Raw genomic sequence first — 15,851 nt, 5'->3', positions numbered from 1 at the left:
CACTTTTTGCAGGACTTCTTTCTTTGTTTCTTACTGGGATATCCTTCCCTTTTCTCGCTTTGTGTTGGTAATCCCGTGATAGAGTGGACTGTAGGGATGCAGAGGCCCCTCTCTGCATGGGGCAGGTCAGAGATGCAGGTCACTATCCCATGTGCCTTTGGGGAGAGGGGAGGGGACATCAGCTGGAGGCTGGTCGAGGACAAAACATCTGAAAAGTGAACCGAATCCAGGCAGGCCAAAATGCAGTAAGAATGAACTTGAGGGTGATTGTCCATGCAAGTGCAGAATTCAGAAATCTTAAGATGGTGGGGCTATGGGGGTGGATTTTGGCATGTGGGCTAACTGCCACACCAACATCCCATATGAGTCCTGGCTGCTCCACTTCTGATCCAGCTCCCTGCCAATGTTCCTGGGAATGCATCTACATGGGACACCTGGAAAAGGCTCCAGCCATCAGATTGGCCCAGCACCAGCCATTGCGGCTGTTTGGGGAGTGAACCAGTTCATGGAAGATCTTTCTCTTTCTGTGTCTCTCTCCCTCTCTTTCTCTAACTCTGACTTTAAAAAAAAAAAAGCTTTCATATCAACAAGGGGCTTTCTTGTGGTTTGGTACTATTGTTAGGGTATACCAGAGTTTGTAGAGTTTAGAGAGGCTTGTGGAAGACACTACAGCTTCAACCATGGCATCGGCCTGCTCCATCCCTGCAACTTTAGCAATCAAGAGAAGCTTGCTTTCTGTCTGATGCTTGTGCTTTGGACATAGAAAAGAAGGATTGGGAGTCTAGACTCCTGGTAGAGGAAAGCTGGCAGAGGCCTTCCAGAGCGCAGGGCTGCAGCCTCTCCCCTGGCTTGCAGGCCTGTGTTCTGGCTGCAGCCTTGGAAGAGGAGTGCTGCATTTATTGCCTCTGTCTTTGTGGCTCCCTGACTGTTCAATTACAAAGTAGCTCTTCACAGTGTTAAAGCTGAGTGTCTCTGGGCTATAGTTTCTAGCCACAGACCCTGCATTTGCTATGCCTCAAACATGACCATGAGCCACATCCCATTACACACTCAGCCCACAACAACGTTAACCAGCCTTCCATCTGGGTGATAGGAGTGCAGTGCAAACTCCATGCCTTCCAGCCTGAATCTCTCTCAGCATTGCCCCATCCCCTCCCCACCTTCCTTAGCAGGAAATTTCATCACAGTGCAGTCCAAGATGCAAGTGGATTGCAGGCTCACTTCCAACTCTTATGTAGGAACAGAAAAATAAAATGAAAGCGAGATTGCAGTACCTGGTGAGGATCGCAGTGTAAGGTGGCAGGTCGGGTGGTGTCTGTCTTGGTGGCCTGTGGGAGAGATGAAGGCAGCTTCAGCTGGAACCCTCACTGGTGAAGTCTGTCTGTGCACCCCCATGGGAAGAGCATGTCCCAGAGAGGCTGTTGTGGGAGGATGATTCGTGGTGAAGTGTGACACAGCCACTCAGTTCTAGAAGCTCATAAAATAAAGCTGACTGCAGGCGTGCAGGGAGGTGTGTGAAAAGTGCTGGGGGGCACTGGCGGTGACCTGAGACAGCTGGGTTCAGAGGAGCAGAGGAACAACCAGGCACTGGAAGGTCAGCAGGCGTTTCTTCCTTGGAAGTCCCAATTTCCTGTTTGTGTAAACACACGAGGCTCCTCCGTCTGCTGTGGTCTTCAGCCTACTGTCTCATGAAGAGACCGGTGCTGCAGATAGCCAGTGAAGTGCATAGAGCACTGAAAGGGTGTGCTCTACTGAAATACTCCTCAGAGGCATCATGGGCCAGCAGGTGGAAGCTGCCAACCCCCTGCCCTGCAGGTGATTACCTAGGAGGTGCGTACCTGGGGCAGATTGCCTCTGGTTGGGGACTTTGCCATCCTTAATGATTTGCTTATTGCTGCGGATTTTAATTAAAGGGGCTTCCCTATTACCAGGGGCCCAAGTGGCCTCCGCATCTACCCTTTCCATCCTTAGTGTCTGTCAAAAGCAGTATCTGTACACTGAAGGATTTAGAGGTATTGAGCAGTATTTTGTCCCCCTGCAATTTATTTTGAGAAGCAACAACAACAAAATAAGGTGACAGATGGAGAATAAAGGTGATGATGTAGCAGCAATAGATAAAGTGAATACAAATTGAGCTTTCCTAATCCAAACATGAGAAAATCTGAAATGGGCTTGAGTGCTGATATGACACCGCAAGTGGAAAATTCCACACAGAGCTTTATGGGACTTTTTGTAGTCAAAGAACAGGTGCACTTAAAATATTGTGTAAGATTACTTCTAAGTTATGTGTATAAGTGAATTTTATATTTGGATGTAAGCCCATCCCAGGATCTCATTGTTTAAATATATGCAGATATTCCAAAATTTTTTTAAATATTGAGATAAAAAATATTTCGGTCACAGACATTTTTGGATAAAGGATAAGAAATGTTCAACCTGTGGCAAAATCTCAGTAGGAGGATGTACCTTGTACATTGTAAAATCTTCTGTGAGAGACTTTTCTGTACATTTGAAATGTTTCATAATGGAATGTTGGAGAAAGCGTAGTCTTGTCGGTTCTCGAGAAGCCCTTTTAGCTTTCTTGAAGCACTTGTGTGCCCTTGTCCTTTTGTGCTACTGGAAGCTCGGTGTCGGCATTAGATAGTTGATGTGTAGAACTGATTTGTTGCAGTTGGAGCAGCAAGCTTCTTGTGGGCAGGCATGCTGTCTTTCTGTATCTTTGATGCACTGGCTGGAAAGACATGATCTAGGGCACAGTGAATATAGACCCCCCTCCAAATGATTGTAGGGCTAGCTTGAAGTAAGGTAGGCGTGAACTCTAAAGTTATTCTTGTAACTTTTTGTGAAAGTCATTTTTATAATGTAAGCTGATGTGGATGAAGCAGTGTGTGTGTATGTGTGTGTGTGTGTGTGTGAGAGAGAGAGAGAGAGAGAGAGAGAGAGAGAGAAAATAGAGGAAAAAGGAGTAGTATGTCTGGTATCCAGCATGCTGAGCCTGGCTGTGCCTACTAGAGACCCATGCCTACTTCTATCAGTGGTCCTAGTCAGGGAATCCTGCCGTTCACTGATGTGATTCGTGTCCAAGACTGTGTACCACATTTGGAGGGTAGACCAACAGGACATCCATCAGGTCCAACAAAAAGACTCCAGCACAATGGAGTTAATAAGAATCTTTCAAAAAGGATATGAAAAAAAAATAGAATTAAAAGTTGATTTTGACATGAAATAATTTTGAAATTCATAGTGTTTTTATAATAGACATTTTAAATAAGCCTTTTTATAAAGATTGATTTATTTATTTGAAAGGCAGAGAGAGAGACAGATCTTCATCTGCTGCTTTACTCCCTAAATGATCAGTGGCCCACACTTAGCCAGGCCAAAGGCAGAAGCCAGGATCTTCCATGTCAATGCAGTGCACTAAGGACTTGGACCATCTTCCCCTGCTTTCCCAGGAGCTGGATCTGAAGTGGAATAGCCAGGACTTGAACCAGCATCCAAATGGGATGCCAGTACCACAGGCAGCAGCTTTACCCATTGTGCCACAAGGCCAGCCCTCTGTGAACATCTTGAAAACTGCATATAAATTACGAGTAGACTAACATATTGCAAAATCATTTGGAATAATGCATTTGTTTTGTATTTATTTGTTTCCCTGATATTTACTAGGTTGGGTGGCAGCGAGGAAGAGTCAGGGAGAGAGAGAGAAAGGCTTTTAGTTCAGGCAAAGGATTTTATTAGGGGAGTCTGATAGACTGCTTCCTAGTGGGATCTAATCTGGCTATTGCCACCTGGTGGGATGACCATGAGAGGGAAATGGTTCCTAGGGCATATGACGCTGGACTTATACATCCCAGGCACAGGGATGGGAGAAGGTGGCAGCTCCTTGGTTTGTGAATACGTGTAACATGTAGTATGAGGTACTGATGATGTTGACTGTTGGCACAAAGACAAGGTCAGGGTGATTTGGCATTCCAAACATTCCTGGATGGGAGGGTAGGCTTGACTTCTACAGGGTACTACAATCACTTCTGCTCTGCCCAAATTAATAAGACTTTAAAATATTTTTCATTTCTGGGAATATTTTGGAATTTTTAATGTTTAATTCTCAGAACCAACACCATAATATTAATTTTTTTATTTAAAAGATCAGTAAGGTTATTAATTTCAATAACATAGCCTAGGTTATAGATTAGTCTGTAATTCCAAGCTACAGTGAATGTCTGATTGATTTTGACTTTGATTTTTCAGGAGGATTGAAATGCCACCAGGTCTGTAAACAATATTTGAACACTTAAGAAAACACTAGTTTTCAGGGCTCAGCATGGTGGCCTAGTGGCTAAAGTCTTTACCTTGCATGTTCTGGGATCCCATATGGGCACTGGTTCTAATCCCAGCGTCCCTACTTCCCGTCCAGCTCCCTGCTTGTGGCCTGGCCTTGGGAACCTGCACACAAATGGGAGACCCTGAAGAGGCTCCAGGCTCCTGGCTTTGGATTGGCACAGCTCTGGCCGTTGCAACCACTTGGGGAGTGAGTCAACGGATAGAAGATTTCCCTCTCTGTCTCTCTTCCTCTCTGTATATCTGATTTAAAAAAAAAATACAAATTTTTAGAGAGTTATTTGGGGAAGGTGTATGAAAATAGATAACTCTGATATTCAGAAGAATAAATAGCTGCTGTTCCACACAGCACTGAGTAAACACCTGTTGTAGGAGCAGGAATTTTTGCAAGTACCTGAGCTGAAACCAGAGCTGACATTGTTAAAGTCCAGAGGTGTCATGTCCATAGGCCATGGAGTATACAGTCAAATGTGGCTGAACTGGATATTGATGTCATTCATTCGACCAAATGCTCTAAGAAATTGAAAATCAGTTATATAGATCATATGTAACACCTCTCAAGATATCCTGTCTGATTTCATGAAAACTAGTAAATTTGGAGGCAAAAATCATTTTGCTGTGTGGACAAAACTCACATGAAATTGTGTGTGATGTCCTGCCTGGGATTGATTTCATCCTGAACTCAGGCACTCGTACACCCCTGAGCAGGGCATTCATGGAGGCGCCAAGCTAGAGGGTGCTTGGCACTTCTGCAGGCATTGTCATTTAGGTCTGGCTTCTGGTAATTAGGCACTCTTGCTTGGATTCTGCTGTCTATGAACCTTTGAGATAGATTGCAAAATCTGTACAAGCATCTGAGAGATGGATAAGTAGAGCCAATGACACTACAGGGGATATTGGTAGTTCTTAGGAGTTTGAAAAAGAATGTGTAGAGAAGCAATCCTCAGAACTGAATTTAGAGGTCATTTTCCTATCCCCCTCAAGGTCATACCATGTTCACTTAGGCAGGCTCCCAGAAGTTCTGGCATACTGAAATGTTGCCTGGATTTAGCAGGATGAAATGAAATAGAAATATATGCCATGTGCTGTTTTGGGGTCTCACAGCCCAAGCTTGTCATGAAGACTGGGATCCTTGGTGGCAATGGATCTGAGGAATGACCCATAATGAACAAAACCAGGAGTCCAAGTTCACATAAGTTGCTCTTCTTTGTGTTTCTTAATAAAATCTAATGCAGGGCCCAGCGCGATAACATAGTGGTTAAAGTCCTTGCCTTGAACGTACTGGGATCCCATTGGGTGCTGGTTCTAATCCCAGCAGCCTTGGGACCCTGCACCCATGTGGGAGACCTGGACGAGGCTACTGGCTCCTGGCTTCTGGCTTCGATTTGGCTCAGATCCGGCTGTTGTGGCAGCTTGGGGAGTGAATCATGGGCAGAAGATCTTGTTCTCTGTCTCTCCTCCTTTCTGTGTATCTGCCTTTCCAATAAAAAAAAAAGATAAATCTTTTTTAAAAAATCTAATGCAGAATTTGGCTGTGTTAGCAGTAATAACTTGTGCTCATATAGTTAGTATTATAATTCTGGATTCCAAATGCCAACAGAAAAATAGACAAAGGATGATTATGGTGTACTCTGGAGGTGTTCCAGAACTTGTCACAGAAAGCAGAGAAATAGGGGCAGTTTTGCTGTGCACAGCAGAGAAGGATCTAGAAACTGCCATTAATGGCAACAAGGCAGCAGCACATAAGGAATTCAGTTGTTTGGATTAGGAGGAATAAGAAGGATGCAGGGACGAAAGTTAATGACAGTGCTAAGTGAGAAGTTTGCACCCTTAAGTGTTTGGAAGATCGGTTGTGTTCTCTGCTCAAGTCTGATACTGCCAGCCTAGACTGCTTCTGAAGATGGGGACCTTGAGGGGTTGCGGGTGAGTTTCTTTCTAACCCAGCATCCCAGGATCCCTGGGCTGTCTGGAACATGGCTTTTTCAGGGGCAGGTAGCATACAGAACCATGGTGGCAGTAACATCCTTGGCAGTGACTGAAGTCACGGCTCAGATCTAGCTTGTCTCTGAGTGACTTGAGCACATGAAGGAACTCCTGGTATACTTCAGGCTTGTTCTGGACCCAAAGGAGATCTTAGGGTGGAGCTGATGTGAATAGCCAAGAGCAGTTTAATGAAGCCCTGGTTTGCATTTACTCAAAAGAAAAAGATATAAAAGCAGTTTTCAGTTGTTGGTGTTAGGCCAAGTCACAGTTGTAAATATTACACACTCAAAGGGTTTGTGTTAAATGAGTAAGTTTTTATTTAATGTGTCTCAGTAATGCATTTTCCCACTTAAATTCTATGGATGTATTTTTCTATTTGGTTTCATTTCTTTGAAATCAGATGTCTGTCTGAAACTTCTCAGTCTCCTAATGGAGTAGGGAGAGGATGGTTTTTCCTGAACTTTCCTAAAATGTTTAAAACGTAGTCTGTTTTCCCTGTTGTAGTCTTAGATTGCTGTTAGGTGCTGCTTTCATGCTGTTATAGTGATTTTAACTGGAGAGGGGGAAGAAAACGAATATGAAAAATTAAGACTATAACTGGGCTTATTTAGTCTTGGAGTAATCCTTGTTGGCTTTTGTTCCCTATGTCTGACCTGTGACCACCCCAATGCAAACAGAAAGGCACATTTTTTTCTCTATCCTCAATCGCCGGTCTAAGTTCAAAATTAAACGCCTTTTATCTTAATTTTCTATAATTTTTTTCTGGAATTTTTTTAAGCAATAATAAACTCACAGGTGCAAAGTTCATGCATTTTTAATTTGACTTTTATTCCTAGCTTTCAGGTGCCTCTCCAAGGAAAGAAAAATGTAGCCCACTTTATTGTACATTCTTCTTTCTTTCAGGTAGGAATGAATTGATAGCCAGATACATCAAACTCAGGACAGGGAAGACAAGGACCAGAAAACAGGTACAGTAACCCCGCCTGAAAGTTGTGCATGTCCGCGAATGGCCCCAGGAGGCATTTTGGCTGCAGTGGCTGGCTGTGCTTGGGCTCCTAGGAGCCCCAGTGGAGTTCCCTGAAAGGACGTCAGAGCCGTAGGTGTCCGAAATTGGCTCAGTTTCATCGTTTTAGTGACCTTCATTTTGTGGTCTATTGAATACTTTTCATACTTTTGGGAAAGTCAAAGCCTGCTGGGGACAGTGTAGGAACTGTTCCTGTAGTATGCTACGCAGTTTAACATTTCTTTCCCAAAAGGTGTATCTGCAAACATTGCCAAAACTGCTAATCCATTTGCCAATCATGAAATTTGGAGATTTTATGTGTCTTAAAATCCTGCAACGATTACCTCTTCATCATTTATGATGAAAAAGGCACCCTAGTGGCCTTGAGTGTCGGTCTGATTATCACACTGAATGATGTGCGTCCAGGGAACTGTTGCTTCTTAAGCCATGGCTTTTTGTTGGTAGCTGCTGTGACTGCAAAGAAGTTACAAGGTGAATGCATCTGTGCCCAGCACAGTCTGAGTTCTGCTCTGCCCCTTGCCAGGGCGCTGCCTTCTCCCGTTCTTTCAGATGTAAAAGCAGCCCAAGTCACTGATGTGACCCAGTTCCGAACTGGGTTGTATGCAGCATTAACAAGTGCTTAACTAAGAACAGAAGAAAACATACGACAAGGCCTCTTGGGCAAGTTGTGCACGGGAAAAAAAAAGTTATTTGCACCTGTGCCGAATGATATGGTACAGATTTTTAAGAACTGTAATCAAACTGAAAGACATGCTAAATGCTACTGGCTCTCCAAGAGCCAGCTGCAAAGTTCTGGTTCTTTTCCCAGCTAGGAGGTGGTTTCAGGAGCTTTGATAAGCAAAGCCTTTTCTGCAAGAATGTTTCCTGATCTGGTTGCTGAGTCAGCACAAAGGGAAGTGGCCTCCTGCCAGCCAGCAACCAAGGCTGGGCATTGTCTGTTGGGGTGAGGCTCCTCCCCACAGTGGCCCTCATGGAGCCCAGAGAATCATTGCTGAACAAAATTGGGGTGAAAACCAGCAGCAGGAGCCAGATGGAGGGGTGAAGAGAATGGAGGAGTTCTTGCTTCTCCATACTTCAAATACACAAAAGCAAATTGAGCGGGGGTGGTGAAGACCTAGTGATTGAAGCTCCATGGCAAAGTTAAAGATGAAAGGAACCCTTATTACCATAAACCTGTTTCTAGAGAATTTGGCATGAGGTAGTCTGTGTGCAGTCTGCATGGCTGAACGGAAGGCTGTCTGTTTGAGAGTTGTACTGTCTACTGCCCTACAGACTGAAAGTGCTGGGCCTGGACCCTCAGCCAGCCTCTGAGCTCTGGTCATTTGCCTGGTGACCCCTTTACTTGGGCACCTCTGAAATTCAACCAAGGCCCACTGAAAGATAGGCAAATGGATTTGCCCGTGGAATCATTATGTTCCAGAAGCCAGGCTTGGCCATGTGTCCACACCCCCGCATCCCGGGGATGTTTTCAGGCAGCAGTTGCTGATACCTCTCCAACCCATGTGGTTTTCAACCCAGATTTTTAACAGGATGGCTGGCCGGCTGTATTCACACATTTCGCTTTGTAATAATATGCAAATCCACTTGGAGTCTAGTCAATACCCAAAAGAGTAGAAGGATTAAAGATATTTATAAGGGAGGAAAAAAAAGCAAGCTCTACTAACTGGGTCTTTCCATTTCTCTTTGAGATCTAATTTACATGTCAGTATTATTTTAACGTTTGCTACAGAATCCAGAGCTCTTAATGAGATCAGAATACAGCCCGCAGCTCAGCTTTTTGATTCTACAGAATGTGTTAATTTATGGATAAGTCTCCTCTAAATTAAGAAAAAGGGATTTTCCCTTCTGAGAACCTAAGATGCTGTAAATATTTTCATTTACCTCTACCCTCACCTTTTTAACTCTTATAAAGAAAACTGCCCTACTCTCCCTCCCAAATTTTGTTTTTCCCACTGTCCACAATTTCTCCTGGGTGGGAAAACTTAGGAGGAACCCAAACTTGCCTTCCTGAGTCACTGCAGTGATGACCCAGTCTGAAAAGCTTAGAGCAGTGCTGGGAGCTTGGTGTCTGGCTGGAACTGTGTATTCCTAACAGCAGAGCTTTTGTTGAGATGCAAATAACCTTCCCCTTCCCTTCCCCTCCCCTACCTTCCCCAGGAATAGAGATTTTATATTTGATTTCCTTTTTTTTGTTTTGTTTTGTTTTGTTTTGTTTTGTTCTGTTTCCCCCTCATAAACCCGAACAATGTAGGTGTCTAGTCATATACAGGTCTTAGCAAGAAAGAAAGTTCGAGAAATTCAAGCCGCCATTAAGGTACGTCTGGCTTGCCCAGTTGTAGGGGGCTTTTCATCTCCATGGTTACAGGCTTTTCCTTTGTTTTCCTCCCTTCCCCTACCCTGCAGGTGTCTAGTCACATTCAGGTTCTTGCCAGAAGGAAATCTCGTGATTTTCATTCCAAGCTAAAGGTATGCGCTTTTCTGCTTTTTGGCTTGTGGTTGCCATGCATCTCACTTCCTGTTTTCCATGGTGACTGGTGAATGCCTGGTGCTGGGATCCTGGTAACCTAGTCTTCTTGCATGTGAGAGCTGTTTACATTTCTTTGTGTCTAATCTCTCTGTTTCTGTACTAGCCTCACATTAAACTCAATGTGTGTGCCTGTGTGTGTGTGAGCGTGTGTGTGTTTCTAATAACAATGCAATGCAGCAGAAAGCTGGTCTTGATAACTTTTCAGCACAGAAGCATAATCTTTTTCTTTTCTTTAATGTTAGAGTGTCCATCAGGTATCCCTGGGCTAATAAGAAAGCTTCAAAAAAATTTTTTTTTTAAGAACAGCAAAGCAAACAAAAAAGAAATGCCTGAGACGCAAAGTTGATGTAGGAATTATAAGAAATGAATCATTTTCAAAGTAATTATAAAATTACTTTCAATAATATTTTAAAATTATTTTAATTTGTGCATTTGATGTATTTTTTCAAGAACACTTATAAAATATGCATCTTTTTCATGTATGTCTCTTGCAATGCAGGGAAGCTTTTTGGCTAGATTTCTTCCACGTTGCTTAATGCTGCTTATTAATTGAATGACTCTTATTAAAGAGAGACTTAAGTCATAGCCTTTAAAAAATGAAATAGATGGATCTTAGAGATGGAAAAAGCTCTTGATCAACTCCACGCTTCCAATTCTATTTATACCTGAGTTTACTTAAACATTTTTCATATGAGCCTCATTTTCCACTCTCTTAAGTTTATTTCTGAGCAAAAATGAGGGCATTGTTCATTTTTAAAATACATGTTCTCTCTTTTTTTTTTTGTCTTTCTAAAACTGGCATTAAAATTTGCCTTTTGCTTTTCTATAAGAAATGCAGAAAGACGATATAGTTCAATGGAGGACCTTCAGTGTGTAGTAAAAACTAATTTTGAGACCATATTATCGCTATTCCCATGTGCCTTTATTTTGCTCTGTCCATACATGAATTAAAGGGGAGCTTTTGTTCTCTACTAACATCAGTGTCATCTCACTGCACTGAGAGAGCACTGGGGTCCTTCCTGAAGTCCCCGAGCTTTCCCGATGCCAACAAGGCAGGCAGTGGACTAGGAAGGACTAGCAGACCAGTGACTAGGAAGGAGCACGTGGTACGCCCTCTGCAGTGGGCAGCATGCTGGCTCGCTGGCTTGCACGTCTGGCTGATGGTGGCTGGCTTGTTAGCTGCGCTGGCTGAGCAGTTGGAAGACTAAGATCACTTCATAGATCCTGCTTTTTAACCACAGGTGCAGTACTCTCTATGTGGATGTAACTACCCCAATGTTGGCTCAAGTTCTGACTCTGTTTCTAGTTTCTCTGAGCTAATGAATTAATGATGTACAAAGAAGTTTATAGATACCAATTTTGTATTTCCATCTGTGATGTATGAATTATTCTGATTCTGCACTGTGTGGTTCCTCTTGACTCACCAGAGCACACAGCCTTAGACTGAATACCCTGTTAAGAAACGAATGAAGCGCTGGTGTTGGGTGGGTAGGTGGGTGGGCTAGGGATGTGGGCAGCACTTGTTCTTACTTGGTGGTTTAAAGATTTTCTCCCTCTGAAACACTTTGCCATTGGTTTACTATGTGTATGTATACATATGTGCAAACACAGAGCTGTATTTCTGTTTGTTCTTAAGACATCAAAAAAGAAGGCCCTCCCCCCTCCTATCCCACACACACCCTCAAGTGCACCTGGTCGGAGGAGAAGGGTACATGCACAGCCTGTCACATAGCAACTGGCCGTCCTCTGTAAGCTCTAAGGACCACCTCTTCCATAGAGTTCCTGCAGTAAATGGACTCCTTTGTTTACCGTCAGCTGACACCAGTTGAGTGTAGTCAGCATGGCACTCATGGTGGTGGAGAGTAACAGCCAGCCCCCTTTCCCCAGAGCTGGCGGTGTAAATGGAGATGTGAAATCCAGGATACTGTGAGGAAAGTGTTAACAGAGAGCCACAGGGATGTATGCTGTGATCCCAGGGACAGGCCGCATAGAGAAGGTCCTTCTGAGCTTGGGGATTGCAGGATAGAGTAATTGGAATGCCTAGCTTCACAAGTTCTTTCCTTGAAGTTCATTAAGCAGTGACTTAGATCATTTTGATTTTTTGCTAAGACCCAGAGTGTAATTGATGTGTCAAGAGTCACCATACTTAGGAAAGGGCAAAGACAGAATTTGAACACACAGCCTCTGAGCCTTCACCTCCTGCCTTTCAGACAGAACGTTATGCAGTGAACAAGGAAGAATATTTGCAAGGTGAAGCCTTTGTAGCAGCAAGACATGCCCATGGCCTGTTGCCCGTCTTGTTCCCTTGGAACTAAGAGTGAGGCCGTTGCTGCCAGCTCTTCACTTAGCATGCCTATATACTTTTGAGCTTTTGCTCATAATTGTGGGGTTTATTTGGGATTGCCATAGGGGGTTACATGGGCCTGGCTTCTTAGCCGCTGTGTCGGCACACACAGGGTGTTAGGAGAGATGGGGAGAATGAATCTGGCTGCCCCCACTTACCAGCAGTGCTGTTTTTGCGCCTTTCCTGGACACTGTATCTGGAAGACACTGTGAACTTTCCAACAAGCCGCTCCCAGCTATAGGCTCAAGTTTGCCACTTTGCAGGAGTGGTGGTTGTCATTGACCTCTCTTCACACCTTGCTCAACCCAGGAATCTAATGAATGGACCGTGGAAAGATGGCAGGGCTGTGCATCGTCCCTGAGCTCCACTCATAGGTCACCTGAGGGGTCAGCTGATAACCACAGTCTTCTTGACCTTCCACACTAACTAAAAAGAGCAGCTCCCTCCAGAAATTAAAGTCATGGTAGAGGTCAACAAGGATAGTTCTTGGGTGAGTCGGGGAGGTGGCAGGAGATGATCAAACTTACAGTAGTCAGTGGTTCTTTGGACTAGTGGAGCATCTGTCATTGCTGGCTTGCCCCTGCCACACTGGTCACCAGTTCTTCGCATACTCAGAAGGCTAAGGCATGCACTAGGGGTCCGTGCTCCTCCTGTGGAGGCCGACACCAGCCTCACAACTCCTGGCTTCTTGGAGTTTGACAGTGTGCCTACACCTGGGCTCCTGTCAGGTATGGCTGCTTATAGGTGGCCTGAACTTTCAGGCTAGTGAGTTTCCAGCCTTTTATTTTTTTTAAGGCAGCAAACTTCTTTTTTTCATATTGAAATCTTAACAAGACTTTGAATTTTTACAAGAGTTAAGCTCTTTTGTAACTGAAGATGTCCTGGTTGTTGACTGGATATAGTTTGAAAAACCACTGTACGGGCCTGGTGGCATGGCCTAGTGGCTAAAGTCCTCTCCTTGAACACACCGGGGTCCCATATGGGCACCGGTTCTAATCCCGGCAGCTCCACTTCCCATCCATCCAGCTCCCTGCTGTGGCCTGGGAAAGCAGTCAGTGGAGGACGGCCCAGAGCCTTGGGACCCTGCACCCGTGGGGGATACCCGGAAGAAGTTCCTGGATCCTGGCTTCAGATCGGCAAAGCATCGGCCGTTGTGCTCACTTGCGGGGGAGTGAATCATCAGACGGAAGATCTTCCTCTCTGTCTCTCCTCTTCTCTGAATATCTGACTTTCCAATAAATAAATAAATCTTTATAAAAAAAAAAACACTGTACTCTTCAAGAAGGAATAGGAGAATCTCACACTGGCCCCCATCTCTGACTATCCCTTCCAGCCTTTGCAAGGCAGTGTGTGGGGCCCTCTTTAAGCTCATGTTTAATTGTGTAGCGGGCTCTCCTGGGTTCCTGTGGGGGCTGCAGGCTCCTTCCCAGATACTGTTCATAGTCAGATCATCCTGACCACAGAATCTGAATAAGAGTCACTATGTAGACTTAAATTGTCTTACTAAAATATTATTCTTGCAAAAGTTCTGGATATCCCCATTACTTCGAACTTCAGAAGCTTAGGAACTGTCCCCAATCCAGTGGCATTTGTTGGTAGCCCATGATGTTTTGGGGCCCCTTTTAGATGCTTGGGCCATGCTCCCAGGGTTACATAAAGCCCAGTCAATGTTGAGTAAAATAGACTTGACTTTTTTTTGTCACCTGAAGCTCCTCCTTATCCAGGGAGAGCTGCATAAGAAAATTAAACTAGGGAAGGAATGGTGAACCTTTTTTTCCTTATAACATCACTTGCACATCATACAAAACTATCAACTTAACAGTTAGCCTGCTCTAGATTTAGTGCACCCTGCTTGCCATTTTCTTAGAAGGGCCAGATAAAATGATTTTGTGGGATAGCCTGTGTCCCAGATGGTCCCCACCCCTCTTAAGAGGAAGGCAGAGTTTTGGTGGATATGGAAGGTGCTTGCGGAGCCCTGAGTGACACTGGGTAGCTGAAGGTGTGTACTAGGGGTGCTTGAGGGGCCTGTGTCACAGTTCATGGACCATCCCACAGACGAGTGGGGTTCCTCTGTGGTCCTGGCAGAGTACGTGGAAGTTGTTCACATTCATACATTGCAAAGATCTCCAGCCAGTTTTTGAACTATGCATTGTAAGAGGTCAACCTCTGTTGTTCTGCCTTTCAAATAAATGAGCAAATATTACAAAAGAGAAATAAAGAAAGAGGCCAAGCTACAGGCAGGTAAGTGGGAGGCAAAGGCTGCCCCATTCACTGGGAGCCATCCCCAAGATGCTCGGCAGTCCTCATTGTCTTGCTGCAGCCCACTCGTACTGCTGTGTACTCTTTCTCCTTGCTGGTTTTAAGGAACAAATTATGTTTACAACTTCTACACCAAAACTTTTCAGGAAGATTTTTCAATAACAACATTTAAAAACATATAGCATTTAAAATGTAGCTGATTCAAGTCTGGGGTCTTTTAAAGTAGTGATGGTTAAAATATGCGTCCAAATTAACTATGATGTTTTTGTTATTGCTAAGCTTTAAATATGTACCATTAAGCACCCTCCAGAAATTATCATTGTCATTGTGACATGCTTTAAGTTTTTTGAAGTAAAAGACATTGAATGGCAAAAGATTATTTGACACATTTCTTAATTTTCTGTACCCTTTCTCCTTCCCCAACCATAATCAGTCCTGCTTTCCTGCTATACACAATATCTGTCTTTGCCGTTTGTTTCCCTGAGAAAATAAAATCCGGTGTTCTCTTTTTGCCCTAGCTTACATGAATGTAAATATTTACTCATTATCATCCATGAATTTGTGCTGTAACCATTGGCACTAACGTGAAGCTTTTCCTCTGCCACTTCCAGCAGCCAGAATAGACTTGGCTGACAATTTGCATGACCTTGGATACCAACCATGACCATAATAGAGAGGTACGAAAGGCAAGAAAATGTAAGAGCTGACCAAAGTAGTGAAAGAGCGGTCTGAGGCAACCGTGAACCAGGAGCGTGGAAATTGAGGCCAGCAATCTGCAGCTAAATTCAGGCTGGTGAGGTGGCTAGTGAAATAAAAGGCATCTGTGTGGCTAGAACATCAGATTTTCCGAAATTCAGCATATATAGTACAGGATTTTATTTTGCTTGTTTTCTTGGCTGAAGTGTCCAAGAGTACTAATTATCAGCCTATCAGAGAGCCTGGCACTGAGTGTGTCATTTCTTCATAATGGGAATGCCATGAGTTTGACCCTTGCCCAGACCCAGATCGCTTTGACTCACCACTCTAGGTGGCAGATGTATTTTGGCTGACCCATAGCTTTGTTGCAAGACTGGCCTCTAGTTCTGAAATGAGTAATGAATCTGCGCAGTTAAGAGTACAGGTGACTCGTGGGTCGATAAAGTATGCATTTAGAAATCCTAGGGGTGCTGAGTTAAGAGGTCTCCCTTTGGCCTTGTGTCTATTGCAGGGTCCCTAGCACCACTTTTTTTTTTCTTTTTGAGATTTATTTGTTTTTATTGGAAAGTCAGATTGACAGCAAGAAAGATCTTCCATCTGCTGGTTTACTCCCCATGTGGCTGCAATAGCCAGAACTGAGCTGATCTGAAGCTAAGAGCCAGAAGCTTCTTCCAGCTCTC

At 44.0% G+C, this 15,851-nt stretch overlaps 1 protein-coding gene across 4 annotated transcripts in view; it reads left to right on the top strand.

Moving 5' to 3' along the window:
* The window catches only part of TEAD1 (TEA domain transcription factor 1), a 167,913-nt gene that overhangs the window by 90,343 nt on the left and 61,719 nt on the right, over positions 1-15,851 (top strand). For 3 of the 4 annotated variants that reach the window (XM_040988949.1, XM_040988948.1, XM_040988947.1), the window contains exons 2-3: positions 7,225-7,289; positions 9,749-9,811. In XM_040988949.1, coding sequence (XP_040844883.1) covers positions 7,225-7,289; positions 9,749-9,811 — 128 coding nt within the window. Of the gene's footprint in view, positions 1-7,224; positions 7,290-9,596; positions 9,660-9,748; positions 9,812-15,851 lie in introns of all 4 variants that reach the window. The other variant, XM_040988946.1, reaches the window with a different exon arrangement.

The sequence above is a fragment of the Ochotona curzoniae genome, unplaced genomic scaffold, assembly GCF_017591425.1.
Source record: "Ochotona curzoniae isolate NIBS_2020 unplaced genomic scaffold, NIBS_Ocur_1.0 contig_517, whole genome shotgun sequence".
NCBI classification, from domain to species: domain Eukaryota; kingdom Metazoa; phylum Chordata; class Mammalia; order Lagomorpha; family Ochotonidae; genus Ochotona; species Ochotona curzoniae.
The sequence above is the reverse complement of the archived record's forward strand: the minus strand, read 5'-3'. Positions and strand labels throughout refer to the sequence as shown.